Consider the following 26,288-nt stretch of genomic DNA (forward strand, 5'->3'; position numbering starts at 1 on the left):
CTCAAAGTTTCTGCAACAATGAGATATAGTATGGAAGGAATTAAGTAGCAACCCTGCCATACGGAGTGTAAGTGCTCACCTCCATCTCCACAAGCACAAGCTCAATAGTGTGAGCCTTCCAATAAAAGCAAGTGACACCTGTGATCCAATCTTGAGAAATCCCCATGCATTGGAGAGTACTATCTAAGAACTCTCAATCCACTCTGTCATAGGCTTTCTCAAATTCAAGTAACAAGATGGCCAAGGGCTGATTATTTGCCTTGGACAGCTCTTCTGCCTCCCAAAAGGAGATGTTATAAAAAATGCTTTTTCCTTGGAGGAATCCATTGTGTGTGTCATGAATGATTATTCGTAACACTGGCTGCAAACTCATGCTCACTGCCTTGGCAAGAATTTTGTATGCAGTCCCAAGCAATACGATAGGCCTCACCACCCTAGGGATGAGGTGGATAAGACCCTTGGTAAGAAAAGGAGGCATAGATCCCGTGTTCCATATATCCTGTAATGCCACAGTACTCTCATCCTCAATGTCATCCGAAAAGCTCATGAAAAACATGGGAGAGAGGCCATCATTCTCAGAACATTTACCATGTGGTAATGCATAAATCACATGTCTCAGTTAATTTGCTAAAAAAGGGGCGTCAAGTAATGGACACGTCATGCAAAATCAAAGGCAAGGGCTCCCAAACCTTCCGTTGTGCTCTATCCATTGGAGGGGAGTGAGCCTCTGCTCAGTGGCAATAAAATTCGGAGGCAATCCTCTGGTGTCAGGCTCCGAGTGGAGCACATCCTGTGTGTTCTCTGCAGTTGTCTAGCACATTCCCTGTTATGGGAGAGGCCATGGGCAACAAAGAAATGCATGTTACATCTACCTCCCATTTGAATCCAGAATGATTCCTCTTCATGATAACAAAACTATGCACGCTGCTCAGAAGAGTCCTGCAACTCAGCCCTAACCGCCAATAATGCATCCCAGATCCACTGAGCATTAGGGTGTTTCTCAAGTTCCCTTTGCAAGGCACACTCTTCGCTTAATTGCTCTCTCTATCCAAAATCTCTCGTCTCCTGGCTAGAGCCACACTGCACAGACACATTCTAAGGCAAAAGCAACTTTGCCTCCTGCCCCATGAAAGGATCTCCCAGAATTCCCTGCAATAAATCCCTATGTAATACATCGTGTTGTGAAGTGATGCGTAAACATCTGCACCTGTCCCACTATAATGAAATCAGGTGAACCAGGAGTGGATGCATGTTTGCCAACCCGCCAATAAACCCAAACAAGCCAAGGTTGGGTGGCAAAGTGAGGTGGAGGGGCCACGGGCTGGGTCGCCTGAGGGGCGCATTTGTGGCGTCTCCTAGTGCGACCCCTAGCTCTGGGATATGTCTGGCAATGTGGCTCTCTTGTTGACACACATGGCGCAATGTGGGCCTCTTGTCGAGGATTTTGAGAAAAATCAATTTGTGCTATGTTTTTCTGGATTCACCATGTTCCAAAACCATGCTTTGTCCCTAGGCCAAGTCGAACCTCCATTTTTCCAGATCCTAATCAAATCCTCTGCTGATCATGTGTCATACCCTCCCATGTGACTAGGTTGATGCTGCTGATTCTTGCTGACTACCAGCCCATCATATTTTGCATCAAGACATTGACTGTTGAAAGGCCTCCAATCAATGTGGTTGATTGTGTGTAAATGAAACATTGGCAATTTTTAGCAAATTTGATGGCACACAAACATGAACAAGCTAGTAGAAATGCCAGTTTATGGTGCGTTGTTCAACAATCCACACTTAGATCCCTGATGTAGGGATAAGAATGCCATTTGATTGATATGCCTTTCAATGTTCCTCATTTATTGTGTAGAGGGACATAATTTACAAAGAACACAATAATATGTCGATTTATACACTGTAAGGCCTTCCAGGAGAAAATGAGGGACTTGCATCTGTATTTACAGTGTAAGACCTTGCATGATGCCTATAGATATTGATTAGACTAAAGGAGCAATCAACGGGCTTGGTACAGACACATCATTGGTTTCTTCCAATGGAACATCTTCTTTGGTTTCTTCCAATGGAACATCCTCTTTGGTTTCTTCCAATGGAACGTCTTCTTTGATTGATGACACAGCTTCATCCCTTGGCAAGGTTTGAGCATCCACTACATGTGCAGTCAAAACGGTGATATCGTCTAGCTTTCCTCCTGCTCATTGAGCACCACATACAAGTTAGCAGGAATAAGAAGTCGAATGATAAGATAATTAACTCTCTTAAGTAAGGAAGCTACTAAATCCTCCCCAGAAACATCAACCCAAAAACATCAAACATTGGGATAGCAGGTCAAAGCAACAAAAGCAGTTTACATGCCTGTTAGCTTCTGCCCAAGAATTTTCTTCCAAAGAGGCAAGGCATAGCCCTGCAAGGCCGCCACGATAGTATCACTCAAGAGATGTAGTAAAACAAACAACATGATCTCATTGGTCATATAACACTACTGAGCTTGTCCTGTTATAAGCTAAGCTAGAGGGAAGTCGCATCTTGCCTGCAATATAGCCTCTTGAGAGTAGGGTGATTCGTATTTCACATCTTTTGCATGTGTGCTTGCAAGTGAAGCTAACGCTGTAGCTGCATTACCATCCTTTCTCTTGGTAGATGTTTAACACAATACATCATATCAAGCATAGCTAATACTATGCAGGCAGCCATTAAGCATATATATAGGAAGCTGTAGCATACCGATTTGCTGGGCGAAGTCCTCATCAGAGCCACCAAAAAAGCTAATAGTGTTTTCAATTTCTTTGTCATGAACATTATCAAAGAGACCATCTGATCCCATGATGATGATGTCCCCTTCAACTACTTCTACTTTATAAATCTGTTCCAAACAGCCCAGCATTGAAGTTTTCAGTGAAATTAAGGAGGACCTTTGAAGCTTTGAGTCTGAACACTACTTTGACTGACAAAGAGCGGAAAAAGAAAACGAAACCTTGTCTGCTGAAAAGAGGAGAGCTTGATATCTATATACTAAAAGAGGGATGTAACGAAAGGGGTGAATATCCCTCATGTCACACTGGCATTTTCAACCTGTTCAGTCTACTCATGAGCATGTAAATGCAGCTGGTAAACGTGCCAGTGACTTGAGGATGAAAATTTATTGGCTTCAAAACAAAGCATGGAAATTATTGGCCTCCTTACACCTAGGGTTCCACGTTCCCTACAAGTTTGAAATACATTCCGAACTCTCCTATCCTTACTGGATTGGTTCACTATGCCTGTACAAGTAAACATTATGATTTTCACTGGGCAAGGGGTAGCGATTACCAAAGGAAGTACTTCAGGAGGCTTAATGAATGTAAAGGGGATTTGAGAAACTTCCACGGGTGAAGTTTAGAGATCCTCAACGTGGGAGGTTACATACATGAGGTGGATAGCCTCCATTAGGGATGGGCTGCCCGGGATGGCCATTTTGGAGGCACAAGCAGGCATACGTAGGTGCATGCATATAAAATATGAGCAAGCAATATAAGTAAGAAAAAATCCTGCAAACAAATTGCTAAAGAGTGGATGGTGGGATAAAAATGTGTACCATAGCATCAATTGATGTCTGGGCACCTGGTTCAGAACTGAGTTGGTATGGGCAATCAAAATAATGCTGTTGAGTAGAGGTTGCAAAGACAATTTTACCTGCATAACTCAATCAGGATGAATAGACTTTCTACTTTCTTTATAGAAACCACATGGAACTACCCCATCACAAGTAGAGCCAAGGCACGTGACAGCACATAGACAAAAAACAAGGTTACTATCAAATTTCACCATGATAAGCCTTAAACTGAAGCAATCTGCAAGGAAGAGGTAGAAACTGGACTTGGGCACCTTTTCTTAAAAGTCGCAAGCCACAGTCTCCAAGGTTAGCGATATGAAGGATGCCTCCTTTTCTTTCCAATATAGCCACAATACTGTTATTTTAGAAAAGCATGGTGTAAATACTGATACATAAGGGCATGCGTAGAACACTGTAGAGATTTAATGACCAACAAGCTATGCCTTCACTCGCTTATTTATGTGAAATCATTAAGCTTAAAACTTAGAAAATATCAGTCTAGCTAGTGTTTATGGGGCATTCTTTCCTCTGATATAGGTACCTATAAAGCCTGTGCTTAAGAGGATGGCCTTCCCGAAAAGTTTCTGGGTCACAACCCCGACACAGCCATGCATCTCAGGTTTGCCAAGAACTTGATGAATGGGCTGGGGTGGGGACGTACGAGGCATATGCATCCAGTTCTGTCTGGTTTGCATGTGACATAACTGTACCACAGCACTAAGGGAACATTGTTTGGAGTGAATGAACTAGGTAGTCATGCATTTGTGAGCCCTGATTTGTAGCGTAACTATGGAGTGGAGGAAGGAAAGAAAATAAAGCAACAAAATGAAGAACATGGTTTTTGAAGGTCATCAACAGACTAGGTAGACGGCCACCTAAATTGATGACTGGCCGATTGGGCTGACTGACTAGTAAAATCATAAACCACCCTGGCCAACCAGCATGCAGCGAAATCTTCCAGCCATGACACCTATAGAGAATCCCCTTTTAACTCTTCAGGCACCCCTTTTAACTCTTCAGGCATTCACCTCTACCCACCAGTTTAGCACAGGGCTTCCAAAATTTCAGTCCTAGAAATGTTTCTGCGTTGTGCTTTATTAATACATTTTTATACAACAACACAGGTTAAATCACAACAGACTTATTTGTGGCTTCATGTCCCACATTCCTCTGTCTCCACCTCCTAAGCATACCCAGAGCTTTCTGCACTCCCTCTCAGATCCAAGCCTCATGTGTCTCTATATGCTGTGTAACGTGACACCAAGCTGCCCCAGAGATATCTTCAATGCATGTTATAAGTGTGCACCCAGGTATCTTGGCATCTCAATAAAACCTTTTTTTGGTTAGCATGAGGTCTTTGTACAGAGTAATTCTGGATCAGAGAGTGTGCTATGGATGTGGATCTGCCAAAAGGCCATATCTGCAAAACTCTGCTCTGGTTTGGTGCCTCTAGTTCCATTTATCGCAATATAAGAGGTCCATCCATAGAAAGCCCATGAGATGCTATCCAACCTGTGGTCCATGCACACCAACTACCCCAAATAATGCATAGACAAAAAATTAGATGCACAATTGTGATGGAAATAAATCTGAGTAGAAGGCCTACGCAAGTGCAAAAGTGGGAACCAAAAGAAGCAATAGAAGTAGATGTACAGAGCTGTCTTGGGCAGGAAAAATAGCCTGAGAAAAAGTGGGCCAGGTTTCCTAGTGTCCAGGCAGTTTTGACCACTGAAAAGTGGCCAAGAGGACTAAGAAACTAATTTTTCATTGGTGGTAAGCTGGCCAACCAGCCAACCAGCAGTCGGGAAGGCTTTGTACCAAGGTCAATTTCCCCCACTTGAGCATTCACCCCTTCAGCCTCCTAGAACACATGGTACATTACTGCAGTAGTAAAGATGAGATCCAACCATAGTGGCAGAGGCAACAAGCAAATAGTGAAACCATAGAAATGGTTAAGCTCTCAATCAACATACAAACCAATCCAACTGGAGGCCTGAGAAAAGGCAGATGATAAACCTGAGCTCCTGAGGTCGCCCGTGCCATGCTCAGTATCTGACACACGGTTCAAACCTCCTCAGTCCTTATTCCAGCTTATGGCCCACATATGGGTGGCTCATCACGTGGTTATGTGCAACCATTGACTTACTATGTAGGCCCCTTCCCTACTAACTTTTCCAAAATTTAACTGCTAACACTCAATTAGTCCAAGCTCACCCATGAGATTCAAACTCTATCCCGTTGTCAATGTAATGATGTAACCCATGGGGTGCATGCGAAACCCCTAGAATGTATCAGCCAGAGTCCTCTTCTAAAGAAACTGCAATGCTACTTCTAGCATTCTGGAATGACCATGGACTTGCAAAATTGCTGCACTAAAACCGTGTATGGCAACTATCACAACATCATTGACAAAGACAACTAGCTCTAAAAGACCAAATAAAAGAACTTACGCTGTTGCAGCTCCAATTGCAGAGGTTGCTTTATGAGCCTTTGCCAACAACTGCCTCGGGCAATTACCAATCTACCACAAAAGAAACCACGCATGTTTGATTTTTATTCATTATCTGCTAGATTGCATGTCAGACAACAATCACTGTGCCTGGCATTGATACATTAAGATCCTATCCTAAAGGTCAAAACAATCACCCTACCAAAACCTTTTACAACCTTACAGTGCCCATGTGCCATGCCAGTCACAAAGCTCACCTCTTCACTACCTACAGCCGATACTGCATGCTCCATAAGTTCGCGCGCAAATAGTGCAGGATCTACGTTCTCCTCTGCCCAGCTGCATCCATACACAGTGTAAGGTACAATCTACAACAAAAAAAGATTCAGGTTATTTTCCACATCTAAGGGAATAAAAAATGCAATCTTGACTTTGAGAGAGCCTATTCACAAACTTCAGATCCTCTACTACATCATGCATTATATAGACTCCATATAACAGCAGCCTCCCTTGTGTCATTCGCCCAAGAGTAGGTGTAGCTTTAGGCATAAAGGCATGTTCATCTTAGTGGATAAATCTTCATACATAAACCTGGTGACTCCCCACTAGCAATACGGCAAGGTCTTTTTTTTGTGGAAAAATGAGAAGCCCATCAACAAAAGCATGACAAAACTAAGTTTAAAACTCACAAAAGATGTCTATGATAGGTGAGGAAGAAAAGAAAGGGTTTGCACAGAAAGACTTGGGATGACATAGCAGACTTATCAATAAACCATCAGCATCTATGACAATTTCCATGACAAGACATATGTGCAGAAATCTACACTTACCCAGACACACCGTCTGCTACTCCAAGGACCCCTCCATTGTATTTGCTCACAAAAAAGGCATCTTCTCCACCTTTCTCCACCTAGATTAGCACTTGTTACACAATGTTAGAAAGATGCGCGATTTATTTCAAGGCAAAATTATATCACATTTCTTGGAGCATAAGTATTGAGTATTCCAAATACTTTTGCTGGATGTGGAATCACCGCACTCCCCACAGAAAATGCCAAGTCTAATCTGTTCAGACAAAAAAGAAACAGAGCAAATAGGGCATAAAATCCTAACAGCTTCTAAATTAAAATTGTATACAACATATGAATCTAGACAGTGAATTCTTTTTTCAAGAAATAGATCCTTTGCAACATGCTTGGCTTCATGAGATCGTATTACTAATAATAGATCACTTGTTTAAAACTGAAAAAATATGCATGTACTGAAACATACCACACAATCCATCATATGAAATTCAAACAGCACAGACCAAGAAAATACATTAAGGCAGCTAGTGAATGGACCGGAGCTCCCCTGCACAAGCTGGTCACCACCCTCCTGCTCTCTGCCTGCCACCTCGACCGCTTCCGCCTGCTGCCCCAGGTCTTGTGCGCCCCAGCCTCTCTTTGTCCCATCTCCTCCTTCGCTCCTTTCTCTCCGCCTTCTCCCGTCTCATTATCGCCTCCCTCTCCCCCCTGTGACCCCCCTTTTTTGTTGCCTTGCCTCTTCTTCGAGCCTCTGCCCTGCCTTCCCCCTCCAGCGTTTTCGCAGCAGGTTTTAGCTTTCGGAATGCTTCATTTCAGCAGGTGTCAGGCCTCGGCTTCCTTTGGTCCTCACCCCTTCAGGAGAACTCCATGGCAGCTCCTCTGCATTCCCGACCGAGGCTGCCGGCCCCTGCCTCTTCTCTGAAGCGGACCTCCAGCTCCTAGCTTCAACAGTAGCCTCCCTTGAGGCCTCTACATTGGTTTGCAAGATTGTGGCAGCATGCATCCAGCTTCATGACTTGCTCAATGCCATGCTCCAGCGTCCTTGGCGAGCTGGGCAAGATCATATAAATCCATACCCTCGCACACAGCTACTACCAGGTTGAGTTTGACACCAGAGCAGTTTTGGATCACGTGCTTCAGCTGAGCCCTGTTGTGTTATGCATGGCAAAGGCATTCTTCGCACGTTGGCAGCACAATTTTGATCCTGCCTGCGGCCCTCTTGCTCGAGTATCCCGGTCACAGTCAGTTTTCCAGGCTTCAAGGAGTACCTTCCACTTCTCCCAATCCCCAGCGACCTTGATGCTGGCGTGAGTGGCTAGGATTCCTTCTGTTACGTCCCAAGGCTAACCAGGGTTAAGACCCTTAGGTTGGGTTAACCATAGCCTGGGGTTAGGCATCTTACAAAGGCTTGAACAAGCTCACTGTGAAGAACAAGTATCCTTTACCGAGGATGGATGACTTGGTGGATCGTCTTCAAGGTGCTAAGTATTTCACCAAGATTGATCTAACTATCATCAGATAAGGATTAAACCTAAGGACGTGCCTAAGACTGTGTTTTGGACACACTATGGCCACTATGAGTTTTTGGTCTTACCTTTCGGGTTGACTAATGCTCCTGCTACTTTCCAATAGATGATGAACGATTTATTTCGTCCATATCTAGGGAAGTGTATTGTTGTCTTCTTGGATGACATACTGATTTACACTAGGTCATTGGAAGAACACATACAACATCATCTCAAAGTTGTCTTAGAGATTCTTAGACGAGAGAAGCTATATGCAAAGGAGTCAAAATGTGAGTTCTTTAAGCAGGAACTCTTGTAACTGGGTCATGTCATTACCGTTGATGGTGTGAAGATTGATCCGAAAAAGGTTCAGAAGATCCTTGAATGGCCTATTCCAAGGACGATTAGGCAAGTGAAATCTTTTTTGGGATTCACTGGCTTTCTTAGGAAGTTCATCGAGAATTATGCCAAGATTGCCACCCCTTTGACTGAACTCTTAAAGGGGGTGAGAAGCAAGAAAGGCAAGATAAGTCCTCCGGTGGTTTGGAGTGACAGGTTGGACCGGTGTTTTAGAGCACGAAAGGAGCCACCTCGGCGATGTTGTTGATTGTGGATCCCACTAAACCTTTTGTGGTTGAAACGTATGCTAGCGATTATGCAATAGGTGCTGCCCTATTCTTGGATGGGAGGCCCATAGCATTTGAAAGTAAAAAAGCTTTCAGATGCACAGATGAGGTACCCTACCCAGGAAAAGGAACTTTTGGCTGTTGTCCATGCGATGAAAATCTGGACACTATTTGTATGGGTCTCGATTTGTAGTTTGGACAGATCACCATTCGTTGAAGTATATTTGTGATCAGCTTGACCTGAGGGGTCGGAGGGCCATATGGGTTGACCTCATGCAGGAGTTTGACTTAGAGATCCGTTACCGTAGGGGAACGACCAATTGGGTTGCTGATGCCCTTAGTAGGATCCCCGAGGTTAATGCTATCTCTTTTGCTAAGATAACGACTGACTTTTATCTATCTCTCAAAGGGCGTTGCCAACAACATTCCCATTTTGGTTGAATCTGGCAATTGGTCCAGGCCGGAAGCAGCCTGTGAGATCCGAGTGTTTCAGACACTCCGGTGAGTGCTAATGAGAGAAAGATATTGGAAAAGTATTCCATTAGAGGTGGATTACTGTTCAAGGATGGCAAGGTTTGTGTGCCCAGTGGTCTGGAAGTCCAAACTTTGATATTGCATGAGTGCCATGATGCACCTAGTGCGGGACACCCGGGCATACATAGAATCTTAGCCTTGGTTGGCCGACATTTTTACTGGCCGCACATGAAGTCCTTTGTTGAGGATTATGTGCGGAAGTGCTCCTAGTGCCAGCTTAACAAAGCTGAAAGGCTTAGAGCTGGTGGGTTGTTACATCCTTTGCAAATTCCTAAGAACAAATGGCAAAGTATCGCGATGGATTTTGTAGTTGGATTACCTTGGACTAATAGGGGGCATGACTCAATCTGGGTTGTTGTAGACCGATTGACGAAGATGGCAAGATTTATCCCTACTAAGTCGACAGTGAAGAGTCACGAGTTGGCTTAGCTCTTTGTGGAGTAGTTGTACAAGCTTTATGGACTGCCTGAGGAGATTGTCAGTGATAGGGATCCCAAATTCACTGCACAATTCTGGAAATCCGTATTTTCCAAATTGGAAACACGCTTGAGTATGTCATCTTCGGATCATCCTGAGTCGAATGGTCAGATGGAGAGGACTAACCAGACTATGGAGGATATGTTGAGGGCATATGTCTCCAAGAGATAGTCTGCGTGGGAAAGGTACCTACGACAGATTGAGTTTACTTATAATAGCAAGAAGCATGCGGCTATTGGTTATAGCCCATTCATGCTTATGTATGGTTATCAACCAAAGTCACCTATAGCCGTTGGACTAAGGGGAGTCAAATTGCAATTAGTAGTGGACTTCTTGCAAGATATGCAAGACATGCTGAAAATTGAAAGGGAAAGCATAAAGAGTGCTCAAGATTGCGCTCAGTTTTACGCCAACCAACGACGAACCCCTAGAGCCTTACAAGAGGGCATGTGGGTGTATCTTACAGTCCCAATGGACTCTAAAATGATGAGAATTGGTAAGGTTTACAAGCTGTCTTCTCGATGTCGTGGTCCTTATTAGGTCACAAAGAAGATTAGTGAGGTAGCCTATCGGTTAGCACTTCCTTTTGGAATCAAGATTCACCCACTTTTTCACATCAGTCATTTAAAGGAACGTTTGGGTGAAGGTGATGAAAATGTCCCAATGGAGGAGATCCCTAACCTCGAGGACATAGATATACCTAGATGAATTCAGGAACATGCCCAAATTCACCTTTTAGGAACGTGCATGTTATATACTCATGATAGTCAATCCACAAGACTATATAACTATCAACTCCATTATGCATAGTATGGACTAGATACTACGACATCCCCACTAACGTCATCAGTGCCCAATAGTGGGTGTAGAACTCTGTATCAAGATATGCTCTCTCTCTCTCTCTCACACACACACACACACGCACGCACACACACACACAAGTTTTAAGAGCATATATTCACACAAAGCCCTTCGTACTGAGTTTCTGTCAAACCTCCGGAGCTGCAGGGCAGACTCAGCCATAATGAAGCCTAGCACTAAGGAAAATAGCAAATAGAAAGAATTAGTACAGCAAATAAGTAGTTGATAGGGGAAAATGCACCGCTAAAGATAGAAACAATAAGCACAATATCAACCGGGTATATTCCCCTAGAGCTCGAGTTGGTTCTGGATCAACGTACTAAATAGTCTTGGTATACCATTTATTCAGAGTACTTGATCAAGTGGAAGGGACGGTCTAAGGTCGGCTAAGTCCCCTAGCTCCTTGACTTGGTCTTCAAGTTCTCTGGCTCAGTCTCTGGAGCTTCTGAATTACATGTAGTCTCTTCCTTCTCCTCACAGGATTTGGAGAGATCCACCTCCTTGGGAACTATCGAGTTGATCTCATCTTCCTCCAAATAGGATTTGGAAAGATCCACCTACTTAATTTGTGGTTTTGGTTCTGGTTTGCCTACTGGCTCTAGCTTTGGCTTTGGTTTTGGTTCGAGCTCTGGCACGTGCATCTTGGGTAATGGCACCTCCTCGGAAACACCTGTTTCTGTGATCATGTCTCCTGAGAACTCTCGTCTTAGAAGCTCTCTTTTTGTTGCGTCAACGCTCTCAGTCATGGGTTGCTTCAAAACCCTAGGTGATTCCTCCATGGCCTTTGTTGATGCTGCCATGAACTGTGCCCATGTTTTCCTTGAGTTGTGCCCATCTTTGCTCTTATAGAAGCTGGCCTTGACGTGCCTCTTCCTGAAGCTTTACTTGATGTGCTTCTTTCTCGCATTGCCGACGGTCCTCTTTATGAGTTGTTGCCTATACTCGGCGATGATTTGTTCGTACTAGGCTTGGCGATCTTGTTCCCTTTTGTATCGTTCTTCATCTCCCGTCTCATAATCACGTTGTAACTCTTCTTTCCAAGCATCTTTGCTCTCCATCGAGGTGAGGTGTTGGTGGAGGGAGTAGCAAAAAGAAGTCTTTTCCTACCTAGGTTAGACCTAGGCTAAGTCTTGTGCAGATTCTACTCTACATGCAACCTACACTACATGCAAAAATGGGCTGGCTGATAGCTTCCAGGGTGATTCCACAATCTTCGTGCCCATGCCTAGCTATTGTAGCGCTAGAGTCTGGTTCCAAAACTGGTTCTTTATCTGCTGCCCTTCAGGAAATAGCCCTCAGAATGAGCTTGCACATGACAATATGACATAGATGTCAACAAACCCCCCTTGGAGCAATGACATGAATATGTATAGGGATGGCTTATCAATCCCCAAAAGGCAAGAAGCCCAAAGCTTTTCGGAAAGCTTCAAACACACACATAAACACGGGTTCACATATGAGGGGTCACACACACGTGAGACTCCAAATCCCAACAATACACACCATAGTCATCACAGGGGACGGAAGGGACGAGGGCTTGGAACGGAGGGACGCCGAAATGGGACGGACCGGAGACGGGGAAGGCAGGGGACGGTCGGACGTCCCCTAGGAATCGTCACTCACAAGGGACGGGGACGGGGACGCCTTCAAGAACGGGGACGGCAGCGGACGTCCACTAGGAATTGTCACTCACAAGGGACGGGGACGGGGATGCATTCAGGAACGGGGACGCTTGTGGGGGACGGCACTGTGCGGGGACGGCAAGGAGCCATTTCACCACAGTCCACCCATTTTTTCCCCGTTTTTCTGCCCGTTTCTAGCCGTTTGGGGACGTTCGCCATTTCTAGCCGTTTATGGCTGTTGGCTTGGCCGTTTGGGGATGGCTTGGGCCTTGGCCCTCTCGAAGCTTTACAAAAAGAGAAGGAAGCTTGGAAAAGGGAGAAGGAGACTTGGGAGAAGGAGAGGGAGAAAAAGAAGGAGGGAGGGAAGAAGGAGAAAGAAGCATGGAAAGAGGAGAAAGAGGGATGGAAGAAGGAACGGGACACTATGAAGGAGGAAATCGACATCCTCAAAGCGGAGGTGATCTCTCTACGGGACCGACCACCACGGGAGGAGGGGGAGATTGTGGAAGTTGACAAAGAGGCCATCAAAGATGAACTCACCAAGGCAATCACCAAGAGCCTAGAAGGTAAGATGGAGGCAACAAGGGAGGGTTGGGTAGAAGTGGTGAAGAGGAACATCAAAAAGGAAGTGAAAGAGGATGCCCAAAAAGAAGGGATCCAAATCGTCAACACCACCATTGAGGAGGAGCGGATGCGACATGCTCGTAGACTCAATGTGAGAGTCACGGGGATTCCCGAGATAGCCGACTCTACCCCCGAGGGGGATGGGCTGACACTATGCACACGACTTGGATACTCACATGAAGGACCCCCCCCTTCCTCAAAGCTTGGAGGGCCGGGAAAGACATGACAAAGAAGAGAGCTCTCATCATACAGTTTCGGGATGTGGAGGCACGACCATCTTCATGAGGAAGAGGGTCATACTACGAGGCTTAGAGGGAGCTCCTATTTTCTTGGATGACGATCTCACGAGGATGCAACTAGAGCATAGGAGAGCTTGCATGCCACGAGTCTTACACGCGAGGAGAGAAGGCAAGAAGGCCTTCTATCGACATGGTCGGGTCATCATTGATGGCCGGCCCATGGATTAGCGGTTTGGGCCTATGGGACACAGACCATGCCACTTACAGAGATACAGATGGCAGTACGGAACTGTAATGATTCACTATGGGTGCAGCCTGGACGACTGGAGCATATTATGGTGAGGAGAGACACCATACTTCTGAGAGAGACAGATCAGAGCCCAGAGAGAGGGCTACCTCGAGTAGAGGGATTCCAGTGGGAGCCAGCATACAAGAGGACCGCACGCCAGGGTACCTCGAGAGGGTCGGGGGGAGTAGCAGTTCTATTCAGACGGGAGCTACAGGGGAGACTGAGAGTGGTAGCACAGGATCCAGAGGCCAAATACACGTGGATTAGCTTACAGCTCTCACAGGACAGGGTTATATACATAGCCCTATGTTACTTTCCTCCATCAGGATCCTCCTATGTCATTACAGAGGACATGCCACAAGAGGAGGAGACAGGAGCCTCGCCATACACTTGTCTGTTAGAGGAGATTATGCATTATTCTACACTAGGGGAGTTATTTCTTATGGGTGACTTCAATGCCCACACACAGAGCAGACAGTGTGAGGTGTATGACTATGATGACATGGAGATCCTCCACCTTGTGGATCCAGAGGAGATAGGGGCTAGTTGGGCATCAAAGGACACTGGACCAGACAGAGGACATTATGGGGACCACTTACTAGAGTTGGGAGCCAGGCATCATCTCGTTATTTATAACGGGATGCTACAGTGGCCGGGATCAGGAGGGCTGACATGCTTACCACATGGGGGCCATACACGGACCGGAGGCACGGTGGTAGACTACATTATGGGGTCTTTGGAGGCATAACAACTTGTCACCTCATTCTCCATCCCACCTCGTCCTATTGGGGCAGATCATACATACTTGGCATTTTCACTAGCCGGATCACCAGTATCACCAGCCCCCCACATACCGACGCCACACACTACCATCTACTTCACACATGACATGGCAGACATATACACTGGCAGAGTAGAGGATGGGCTCCTACTCATGGATCCCCTGGCACCTATGGATACCATTACAGCCCAGCTTGCATCACTCCTACACACGGCTGCATTACAGAGCTTCCCACATCGTGCCCACTCAGGAGAGACTGCGAGATCTAGGACTATGCCCCAGAACAGATGGTATGATGACGAGTGCAGAGCCCTATACTCACGGCTCCGCATACAGAGAGCCTTGGGAGCTGTCACAGAGCAGGAGTCAAGGAGAGAGATGAGGAGACTTACTCGCATCAAAAGGTGGGCCTTCGCAGAGATACAGGAGCTAGAGATCTTCCATTTCTTCATGAGTAGAGATAGCCCTATCTCATGGCGGCACTTCAGAGAGCCCCGGACACCGACACCCATTGCAGACCCACAAACATGGCACACATATGCAGAGGGCCTATACCACGCCCCACAGCAGCCACCTATAGCTCAGCCACAGGAGCCTCGACCTACCATAGCTAGCTCTTTACCCACTCAATGGAAAAGGAAGCTATCCGCCGCCTACAACATGGACGGGCCGCCGACCATATGGGCCTACAGGGTGAGCATCTCATATATGCTGGCTCCTTTTCTTGCACACACCATTGTGCTGATCCACAAAACAAGGGATATGCTCGATCCGAGCAACTACAGGACGGTTATGGTTGGCCACGTGTTGGCCAAACTCTATGGTGCAGTGTTGGAGCAAGAGCTTAGCTTATATGCTGAGCGAGCAGGTTTACGCTCATCAGGGCAGGCAGGCTTCAGGAGAGCTTTCTCTACCACTGACCATGTATTCACTTTGAGATGTATGATTGATCAGGCCAGAGTGAGGAAGAGAAAGCTCTATTGCTGCTTTGTGGATTTCCGCAAGGCATTTGACACAGTACCACGAGAGAGGCTCTTTCAGCACCTGCAGTCTCTTGGCATACCAGCAGATATGACATGGGGCATCTATGCATTATATGAGTAGGTTTTTGGGCGAGTCAGATGCCCAAGAGGTGTCCGAGACTATTGCTAGCACCATTGGTGTGAAGCAAGGATGCCCACTTTCCCCCACGCTATTTGGGTTATACATTGATGAGGTGGCTGACTTCATTACACGGGGAGGCGGAGATGGAGTTGATCTAGCAGGTACCTCAGTACATATTATGCTTTATGCTGATGATATTGTATTAGTGTCTGAGTCTCCAGGAGGTCTACAGCAGCATCTACATGCACTCCATGATTTTTGCACACAGAGGGGTCTTACTGTGAACCTCAGATATGCTCGCTTAGCCCTGGAGTCTTCACGGCAGTTGGCATCACAGGGAGACGGATCATGTTGGTATGCATAGATGACGGTTTGGTTCCAACTGCATGGCTTTAGTATGGACATGCTACCTCTATTTCAGTACTCCCTGGATGCACCCTCCCTCTCTCTCACACGGGCAGAGATTACAAAACTTATCAGCCAGGCAGGACTTGACTCAGCTGGACACTAGGAGGACATGGATACATCCGACACACGAGCTTGGTACGAAGATGGCCGGAATACTTCAAGGTCATGGTTAAGAAGATTGGGGAGTGTGGCTCAACCTATACGCCCCCCTCATCCGAGAGCTTGCGCACTACATTGCTCGAGAAGGAGAAGCGCATTGTAGAGCAAGCGGCTGACAACACAAAGCGGCAGTGGGAGAGGAACGGAGTCTCCCTCATTGTGGATGGATGAAGTGACACCCGCAAGAGGAGTATTCACGGCGTGGTTGCATATTCCCGCGGAGAGATGTACTTCATCTCATCTCATGATGCATCAGGCATTGGGAAGAGCGCCGATGTGCTTGCGGCGGCGGAGTGGGCTACCACCATGGAGATCGTTGGCCTCGAGCATGTAGTTGGCTTTGTTGCGGATGGAGAGCCTTCCAATAGGGCGGCAAGAGCTATTCTCCAAGGTATGTATGGACATGTCATGGTGTCCTTTTCTATGGCTTATTGCCTAAACAACCTCCTCAAGGACATCGGGGCATTGCCATGGATCAGCCTGCTCATTGAGGAGGCCAACACCATGGTCTCCTTTGTCCTCAACCACCAAAGACTTCGGCATGAGTTCAACAAGAGGTCCTGTCTCTCTCTCCTCAAATATTCCGACACCCGGTTTGCCTACAACTTTCTCATGTTGGGCCGGTTGAAGGATTGTAGCGGTGCTTTGAGGGGGACTTTTCCTTATAGCGACGAGTTTGTCACCATGCAAGAGTCCCGTACAAACACTGGCCAAGAGTGTAGGTTACGGGCGGATGACGCCTCTTGGTGGGAGCGTGTGAAGACCACGGATGCTATGGTGAGGCCCATAGTCCACCTATTGAGGATTGTAGACGCTATGCAAGCATGCATAGGCAAGGTCTACGAGGCCATGGATCGCATGATAGAGAAGTTGACAAACTTCGTGCCTGACGAAGACAGATACGAGGAGATCCATGCCTTGTGTCTAGGAAGGTGGAATTCCTACTACTCTCCATTGTATGCAGCAGCTTATGTGGTGGACCCAGAATTCCAAGGCAACAAGCAGGAGAGCGACCAGGAGGTGAGCGCTGGATGGAGGATCATCTTGGATCGTCTTGTGCCTGATGCATCGGTTAGGCGCAAGATCAGAGACCAGCTTTTCATGTACAGGTCATTTCATGGCTCCTATGGCTGTCATGATGCACAGGTTGACCGCTCCAAAGTTGGTGCTGCTCTATGGTGGGAGGACTTTGGTTCGGATGGATCGGAGCTACAGCAGCTTGCCATCCACATACTTAGCCAGGCCGTTAGCTCCTCTTGCTTGGAGCAACTTTGGAGTACCTATAGCTACATTGCCTCTAGGAAGAGGAACCCTCTCGGGGTAGAGCGTGCCAATGACCTTGTCTTCATCAGCGCGAACTTGCGAATGCTTTGCAAGAGCGTGACCAAGAAGGCAGATCCCTTCACCGAGTGGGAGATGAGTCAACAAGAAGAGCAACAAGAGGATGAGCTGCAGGAGCAACATGCCAATGAGGATGAGACTGAGGATGAGCTTGATGCTTCTTTGACACAGGCTACCCATGACCATGATGCGAGCACTTCACGTGGATGATCATTCATGGGCCTTACTACTTAGCTCTAGCCTCTAGCCTCTAGACTTTAGCACTTTTTGTCATTGACTCATTTGAGTCCGTCCATGAATTCTGCCTCCTTAAGGCTTAGTCCTGACTCTTGAGTCATGACTAATTTTGAGTCTACTTAATTATTAATACAATCAACCATTAACACCTTCACTCTTTGATTGGCGTATTTTGTTAACATGACTCAAAAGCTTACCATTTTAGTGTAAATTTGTGCTCATTTTGATGTACTTCCAAAGTAGAATAAGTGTAGAGTAGAAAAACTTAAAAAAAAAGTATTTTTTGAGTGTCGTTCCCTCCCCCGTCCCCGTTCCCTACAAATGGCCGTCCCCCATCCCGTCCGTGTCCCCGTCCCCCGTCACCGTCCCCTGTCCCTTGTGACTATGATACACACACACAAACAGGGGTTCACACATGAAGGGACACACCCACATGAGACTCTAAATGCTAACACTGCCCCGTTGATCAAAGAAAGGAGAAGTCATGAAGGGGATGAGCCACATGCTAAGGAACTTGAAGAGTTTATGGCCGGCGATAAGTCGGTCAAGTTTGAGGTTTTCCATGGTGAGTATTATGCAAGCAAGATTAGAGTATTATGGCCAACGGTAAGTCGGTCAAGTTTGAGGTTTGTAATGGTGAGTATTATGTAAGCAAGATTATGGCACTCATTGCCTAATTTGACAGCTTTCAATGATGAGGAACTCACGGAGAAATCTAAAGTTCTATGTTTAGTTCTTGCCTTCGAATGCCGTGCAAAGGATTACACAAAAGTGGGACAAAATAGATCAAAAGGATCATGAGACTGTGCAACAATACGTGAACAAATTTTGGAAGATTTTGTTAGAGGTCTCACCTTTTATGCGTATTTCTGGCGAGCGAGAGAAGAAGAAATTTCCACTCTTGCTATGGAAGAATTGGAGTTCAAGATTAAGCAATCCAGTAAGGAAAGGTTTGGTTACAAGGGCAAAGAGAGGGCTGGTCCAAACCTCTAGAAAGGCAGAACATCCACCTAAAAGGACCAAAATGATGCCAAATATGGTCTAAATGACAAGAAGCGGCTTTTCAAGAAAGCGAACTATGGGCTCACTATGGAGCAAAGAACTCAATAAATGCATGAAGGGAAATCCTTTACATGTGGTAGCACCAAGCATATGTCTAAGCAATGTCCGAACAAGAAGAAAAGTGAAGATGCTAAAGGTGCAAAGCCTACCCTGCATATGATTCCCAATGTACACAGAAATACTTTACATGATAACAAGGATAGGGTTGCATGCAAAGCATGGTAATAGCTCAAAGATCAATCAGCCTTGTTTATGTTTGATGAGATTGTGCAACATATAATTTCATTTGCACATGGCAACTGCGTTGGGCATTGATGTAGATGACATGGGTCCTTAGACCAAGGCAAGGGCTGCCTTTGTTGGCAAGGAAGTGCACATTTTGCCAAACATTGGCAAGTTGCAAATATGCATTTAGAGGTATTTGGACCATCAAAACTTTCTTGTTGCCTCTTTGAATGGCTGTGATGCATTGCTAGGTAAGCCTTGGCATACACGTTTTGATCCATGCAAGGCTTACAAAGGCCAAGAGTATGTTATAGATACTAATAATAAAGTTGCATGATGTGGAAGTAAAACAAAGGAGAGTGGGAGCAAAAGAGAGAGAGCACTTGTTGACAAGATCACCTTTATTACAGCATGAGGCTTTTCCAATGGAAATAGCCAATAGAGAGTATTACAAGGTGCAAGGAATGGATGAGACAAGCATAGTGACATGGGACGGGGGGGACGGACCCTAGGGACGGGGAGCGCGTGGGACGGGGGCGGGACGTCCGCGGGACGGCAAAACGGGGACGAAAATCGGACGGTGAAGTGGGGACGCCGGGAACGCGTTCCAGGAACGTCCCGGGAACGCTGTTCCCTGTCCATACGGGGACGGTCAAACAGACCGTTGGCGGTATTTTTGACCGTTTTGGGGCGCAAACGGCTGTCTGTCTTGACCGTTTGCCCCTTGCGCCACTCCTCCAAAGCTTCTCTCTCGAGTCTCTCTATCCCACATGGCTCCCCTCTTCTTCTATATAAGAGACCTCTACCTCCATGCTCTCCTCAAGCCCTCTCCTCTCCAAGCTCTCCCTCTCCAAGACCCAAGGCTCAAGCTCTCCCTCTCCAAGCTCTCCTTCTCCAAGCTCACCCTCTCCAACCTCTCCAAGCTCACCCTCTCCAAGCTCTCCTTCTCCAACATCTCCATCCCGATTCTCCGTCTTGACTCTTTCTCAAGCTTTACCATTCATCTCAAGCTCTACTCTATCACTATGGCATCCTCTTCTCAAACCCCTTCCTCTACTCAACCCGGGTCCGCCGCCGCCTCCACCACTTCAACACCCGCTCCATCATGAAGAAGGAGGCCCGCCGTACATCGATGGAGTTGGTGGGATGAGGTAGAGTGCTCGCAATACGGTCAAGGGGGTGGTTCAAGACCATGGGTATGTAAGCTTTGCGGCTACAAGCGAACCGGCGGTGCCCACAAAGTGCGTGCTCACTTCTTGCATGAGCCCGGCAACGAAGTGCAATTTTGCAAGGAGGTTTCGGCCGAGAAGAAGAAGGAGCTCCTTGAAAGCTTGTGGTTTATGAGGCGGCCGAGTTGGCAAAACGCAATCCTCAAGTGGCCGTCGACCCCACATCCTTTGTGAGGACATCAACGCCGCATGTACCTCGTTCATCAAGAGAGGCATCCGCTTCCCGGGGACGCCAAAGTACTCTTGATGAGAATTGGAACCCTCAATTGAAAGAGGAGGTGGACATGGCGGTGGCACGATTCTTCTTTCATGACCACATAGCATTTCGGGCGGCACGGTAAGTCCTTGGCACTATGCATATGTATTATTATTTAATATTTATACTATTATGTATTATGCGTTTATACTTTAGGCCGTAGGGTTGCTCATGTACTATTCAAATATCATGCTCTAAAGACTAAAAGACTAAATGATGGTAAAAATCTGAATTTTGTTTGTGTTTTGCATATGGTGTTTTGGATAGATCTCCATACTTTCGGGCCATGTGCAAATTGATAGCGGAGTATGGACCCTCTTATGTTCCCCCCTCTTCGGAGACCATCCGCACCTCTCTCCTTGAGAAGGAGAAGGCAAGCGTGGAGGTGGCGGCCAACCACATGAAAGAGCAATGGGCTGAAAATGGTGTTACCCTCGTCGTTGATGGGTGGAGTGACACTAGAAAGCGCTCCATCCATGGAGTTGTTGCCTACTCACGAGGGGAGACATACTTTGTCGACTCCCATGATGCTTCCGGGACGGGGAAGAGTGCCGAGATACTTGCTGCGGAGTGGGCAACAACAGTAGAGATAGTGGGGGCGGAGAATGTCATTGCCATATGTGCGGATGGAGAACCGGCAAATAGGGCGGCGGGGACAATTCTCCAAGCAACTTATCCTCGCATCACCGTGTGCTTTTGCATGGCCCATCGCCTCAACAACCTTATCAAAGACATAGGGGCCTTGGATTGGGTTGCACCTGTCATTGAGGGTGCCAACAAAATAGTGACCTTTGTCCTCAACCATCAAAGGGTGCAGCACGAGTTTTCCAAGAAGTCAAGCCTCTCTCTTCTTAAGTATTCCGAGACGTGATTTGGTATTTGTCAGTGCCAACTTGCGAATGCTTTGCAAGGGCTTGACAAAGAAGGCAGATCCTTTCACCGAATGGGAGCAGGCACAGCAGGACCCACATCTCTCTGATCAGCAGAGAGCCGAGATTTTAGAGGAGCTTGAGGTTGTGCCCGAGGCATTGTCCCCCCCACCTCCCCCTCCCCCTCCACTTGAGGACCAGCCTATGGAGGACTTCACTGAGGAGGTCACGATTGATCTTCACCCTTTTCAGCCTCTTGCCTAGTCTCTTGAGTCTAGAGTCTCGAGTCTCGACTCTTGCCCCACTTTTTTGCTAGCAATCTTGTATCTTGGCACTTAGTCATTTTGCCTTGAGTGTACACCCTCCTTGGGCCTTTCATTATGCCATTTGGCATTTTTGTTTAGATTGTACACTCACTTTTGTTTATCACACCATCAGCGTCCCATTATAGTTTTTTGCTAATACGACTATGCATTTCTCCTCTTTTTGGTGCAATTTTGTGCTTAATGTCTTGGTTTCTAAGTGTAAATCAAGTGTGTTAAAAAAAATTGCAAAAAAACAATTGTTTTCAGATTGCCGTTTTTTTCGTCCCCGGGACGGCCTTTTGCCCCGTCCCCGTCTCGTTCCCCGTCCCCGTCCCCGTTCCCGTTCCCCGTCCCATGTTTCTATGGAGACAAGTAATTATGAGGAGGCCCTTTATATAGGGAAGCAAGGAGCTAGCCGACTGTCCCTAGGAGCTGGTCGACTGCTCCACGACCTTCAAATAAGGAGAAAAAATGTATAAAATCCCAATAAAGGTACAGTCCCCAAAACACTGAGATGCACAATATCCTAACGCCCCCTCTGCAAAAAGTCGGAAGAAGATACGATGCAACCATGGACTCGCCAGTACTGCACATAATGGAATCACCTCGGAGAGAGCACCTATAAACTTGTTTCCTCGAAACACAATGCCACCACGAACAACAAAGAAATCTTCTTGAGTGTGTAGTGAAGTCCAAGTATAGACTGATGAGCTACCGGACACACTGTGCCCATTACTCCCCAACAGCAGATTGTGAACACATCACGTCCCAAAATCTCGAACAATGCACTCGGAACAGATCTTGTCCATAGTCTTTGCTACACCAAAGCTGACCTTATTCTACTAGATTTTTAATGATTGGAACTCCAACTCACGGTTCCCATGCACCAAAAAATGGAGCTACTTACAGTCCCCCCTCTCGCCCACAAGCCTCCTTTGGCTGGAAGCACATGGGGGAAACTATCTGTATACTAGAGAAGAACACCATCTTGGTACTCCCGAGCCGGAAGCGCCTTGGGAGCCCTAGATGAGTTACTAGAAGTATCTGTATCACTATCTTGTGTTGTGTCTTGTCCTTCTTCTTGGACAAGTAGTCCTTAGACAAATGTCCTCTCTTCCCACATGAGAAGCACTAACTCCAACCTTTCTTCTGTCTGAAGTAAGTGCCTGATCTCAACTATTAAGAGACACCTTGTTCTTCCAAGAGAAGGGAGGTGAGGTCATCAAAATCAAGTTGAGTGGTTGTGACCTAGCACCTCAAAGCTCGAGAAACCACATCATACTCTGCGGAAAGCTTGGTGAGGATAAGTGCAACCAACTGAGGAGAGGACAAGGTAGCACCCATTTGCCAGTAGCATGGATAACCTTGGCCTTCATAAGGCACCGTAGAGTTGCCCTTACAAAGTAACTGCTTAAAGGATCTCGAGCATAGAGATCCTCCAATTTGGACCATGCTTGATGTGTCACTGGTAAGAGTTTGCACGGCCGCTAAGACCTCCTATGTAATGGTCTGCACAAGCACGGAGTGTGCCTTCGAATCACGATCCTCGCAGTCCTATAATTCTGCAAGGAATTCATCCTCCTCTGAACCTGGGTCCAATGCCTCGAGTTCCGAGAACGCTCGGGCTTCTTCTCACTGCCCTGAACAATCTTCCACAAACCCTTATGCATGAACTAGATCCGCATATTCAGCTTCCAATGGGGATAGTTGGTTCGGTCCAACTTGTCCTCCTTGTTCGTACAAGGGGGGTCCAATAGCAAACCTCTACAAGCAAGCCACCAATTTCCAAAAATTCTCCAACAAACTCCAACGCCACGGAAGGAGAAGACTGATTAGCCCCCTCTAAGAATTGAGGTAGAGTGGCACTGGACTACAACAAACAAGCCCACAAATCTTGTCGGAAAAACACCCACAAAGTAGGTAGAACCGCCAGAGAAGAGGCAGGCTGTTAATGCCACTAGTCGGGGGCGCTCCACACTTGAAGAAGACCACTAACTACTGACCAGGGCAGAAAACACAGCCCACAACCCACTAGGATCAGGAAACCACGTGAGTGCGGCATACCAACAAATTATGAAATAGGTAAATGAGCTATTGGAAAAGGGTTTAGTCTAGTTGAGCTCTTCACCATATTGCTCACCAGTGCTCCCAGTACAAAAGAAAGATGGATCATATTGAGCTATTGGAAAAGGGTTTAGATGAGCTATTGGAAAAGGGTTTAGTCTAGTTGATCTCTTCACCATATTGCTCACCAGTACTCCTTGTACAAAAGAAAGATGGATCATATTGTATGTGCTTTGATTATAAAGTGTTAAACAAGTTCACACTCAAATTGGTGTCCGATTCCATGCATTGATGACATCCTGGGTAAGTTGGATGGTTTGGCTTGCTTTAGCCATATAGATCTTAAGAGTCGCTATCACCAAGCGTGTGTAATATTCCACGATGTACAAAAAACAGCATTCTGCACAACATTTGGATTTTATGAGTATCTTGTTATGCCATTTGGACTCACAAATGCCCCGACCACATTTAATCACATGATGGACTGCATCTTTCAAGAGCATAGGAAATTTACAACTGTTTTCATTGATGATATTCTTATCTTTTCAAAGAACGAGGAGAACATAAAGTTCATTTGACCATTGTGTTTCAGGAACTCTGCAAACATTATTGCTCATTAAGGGTAAGAAAAGTGATTTCTTCTTATAAAAATTCACTATCTTGGGCATATTGTGTTTAAAGGGGGAGTACGGATGGATCCTACAAAGATTGATGCAATTCATGTCCAGGCTGCCAATCCGAGGTCTCTGTGGGCTGAGCAGGTGTCCCGGAGGCTGCCTGCCGAGCCGCATCTGTAGGCGGGCCATCGGGGGTCGGCTGCTGCGGTGAAGGTCGGGGTCTCCTGCGAGGGCAGGCCTTGGCCAGGTGGCCGACCTGCCTGCATATAAAACACTAGTTCGGGAGCCCCGAAAACTCCACTCTCCGATCAATCCATCCCCCCCCTATCCTAGGTAACTGAATGACCTTTGGAAGGGAGGAGATGTCAGAAACCAAAACTCTAACCGAAGACAGGCCAGCTGCTCTAGCCACCACTGAAGCTGCTGTGGGGCCAGTCTCAAGCACCGAGTCCACCAATGATCCGATCCTAGAAAGGAGCGAAAGGTACTCGCGGTGAAGTCCAGGGAAGCAGACTGTAACATGGAATAGGCGCTCTCCCTGCTCGGCCGCTGGGTCGAAACCATGCTGCCAAGGTCTGAAGAAGGCCCGAGCGCCCCTGATGTCAAGGGGACTCATGGCTAGGACCTGGGCCACGCTCTGGGCTGTCTCGAACTCAATCTGGTAGTGTCCGCAGCCCAGTAACTGAACGTCCAGGATCTTGCCCACATCTGCAAGAAGGCAGGCCTGGAGTAGATCCCGGATCTCCCCTCTGTTGGGCGGGTGCCACTATACGGCAGATGGTGGAATGTGCCTGGAGGCGTTCCACCTCTGCGGCGAGGCTCGCTTCCTCTTCTGGCAAAAGAGAAAGCCTGATGGGGGTATCCTCAGGGACAGGCGAGGGGGCTACGGAAGAGTCCCTCTGAGGTGGGGCGGGAGGAGCCTCCATCAGAGTCTGAAGTTGAGTCGAGGGCGAAGCGATAAACGGGGGGTCCTGCAAGAGCCAAGCTGCACGAGATAACGGAGCGAGGAGGGGAGGAGAGGGATGGGCGGAGAAAACAGAGGGGAGAGGGGGGCGGAAAAAAAAAAGGGAAAGAAAAAAAAAAGGAAAGAAAAAACAGAAAGGGGGAGGGCGGGGGAACGAAAAAAGGGGGGGGGGGGGTAGCAGGGAACGAAAGGGGGGGGCGAGGAAAGCGCGCCAAGGGGGGGGGAAGCGGGGAGTGAAAGGGCAGGGCGGAGGAGGGGGGGGCAGCGGGGAACTAAAGGGGGGGCGGGGAAAGCGCGCAAGGGGGAGAGGGCGGGGGCAGGCAGGGGGGGCGGGACGCGGAGGAAGGGGGGGGAGCGGGGGGCGCAAAAGAAACAGGCGGGCAGGGGGCGAGAAAAGGAGGAGGGGGGGGTTGCAAGCAGGCGGGGAGAGGCTAGGTCACGAGGGCGAGGAGGGGGGGTGTGAGCAGGCAGCAGCTCGAGCAGGGTGAGGGCGAAGGCTTCAGCGAGCGACCCTCTTCGAGGTTGTGACAATGATCTCTCTTAATTGTGAACTCCCTCCCCTTGCGGTATTTCTTTACTTGATCAAAAATGAGTACATAGTACAACTTGTCGAATCCTTTACCAATAGGATCCCTTATAGCTTTTCACCCAGGACTTTTCCAAATAAGATCTCTCGCTATTACAGTAAAGCATTCTATAGAGAAGGCACACCTGTACGACACCTCCCTACTTGAAAAGGTCTTCTCCATCTCAACCATGGATCCCACGACCCTTTTCCCAGACAGCAGAAGGGCTATACCAAACCATATGTCCTTCCTATAGTCACAACCTACATGTAACCTCGAGAAAACTAGAACCTGTTCACATGAATCCAAAGACATGCTTTCCACACGAAACCAAAGACCTGTATCTAATAAACCATAGACCTGTATCCCATAACCATAGGCCTGTTTCCTTGATACCAAAGTCTTGCTTCTTCTCGAAAGACCAATGTCCTGTTTCCATGACAGATAAACCCACATATGCACCATCCA

The 26,288-nt window shown here is 47.1% G+C and overlaps 1 protein-coding gene across 1 annotated transcript in view; it reads right to left on the minus strand.

Moving 5' to 3' along the window:
• Nucleotides 1-1,788: 1,788 nt before the first annotated feature.
• The window catches only part of LOC147622646 (putative protein phosphatase 2C 26), a 40,166-nt gene continuing 15,666 nt past the window's right edge, over nt 1,789-26,288 (minus strand). The window contains exons 2-11 of the mRNA XM_086822189.1: nt 7,064-7,115; nt 6,881-6,960; nt 6,308-6,389; nt 6,052-6,122; nt 3,874-3,956; nt 3,584-3,681; nt 2,734-2,872; nt 2,540-2,622; nt 2,365-2,413; nt 1,789-2,200 (exon numbers count right to left, since the gene is read on the minus strand). Of these exons, the coding sequence (XP_086678315.1) occupies nt 1,989-2,200; nt 2,365-2,413; nt 2,540-2,622; nt 2,734-2,872; nt 3,584-3,681; nt 3,874-3,956; nt 6,052-6,122; nt 6,308-6,389; nt 6,881-6,960; nt 7,064-7,115 (949 nt within the window). The 3' untranslated portion in view covers nt 1,789-1,988. The remainder of the gene's footprint in view (nt 2,201-2,364; nt 2,414-2,539; nt 2,623-2,733; nt 2,873-3,583; nt 3,682-3,873; nt 3,957-6,051; nt 6,123-6,307; nt 6,390-6,880; nt 6,961-7,063; nt 7,116-26,288) is intronic.

This window comes from Cibotium barometz, chromosome 28 (assembly GCF_041138505.1).
Source record: "Cibotium barometz isolate CiBa-2024 chromosome 28, ASM4113850v1, whole genome shotgun sequence".
NCBI lineage: Eukaryota > Viridiplantae > Streptophyta > Polypodiopsida > Cyatheales > Cibotiaceae > Cibotium > Cibotium barometz.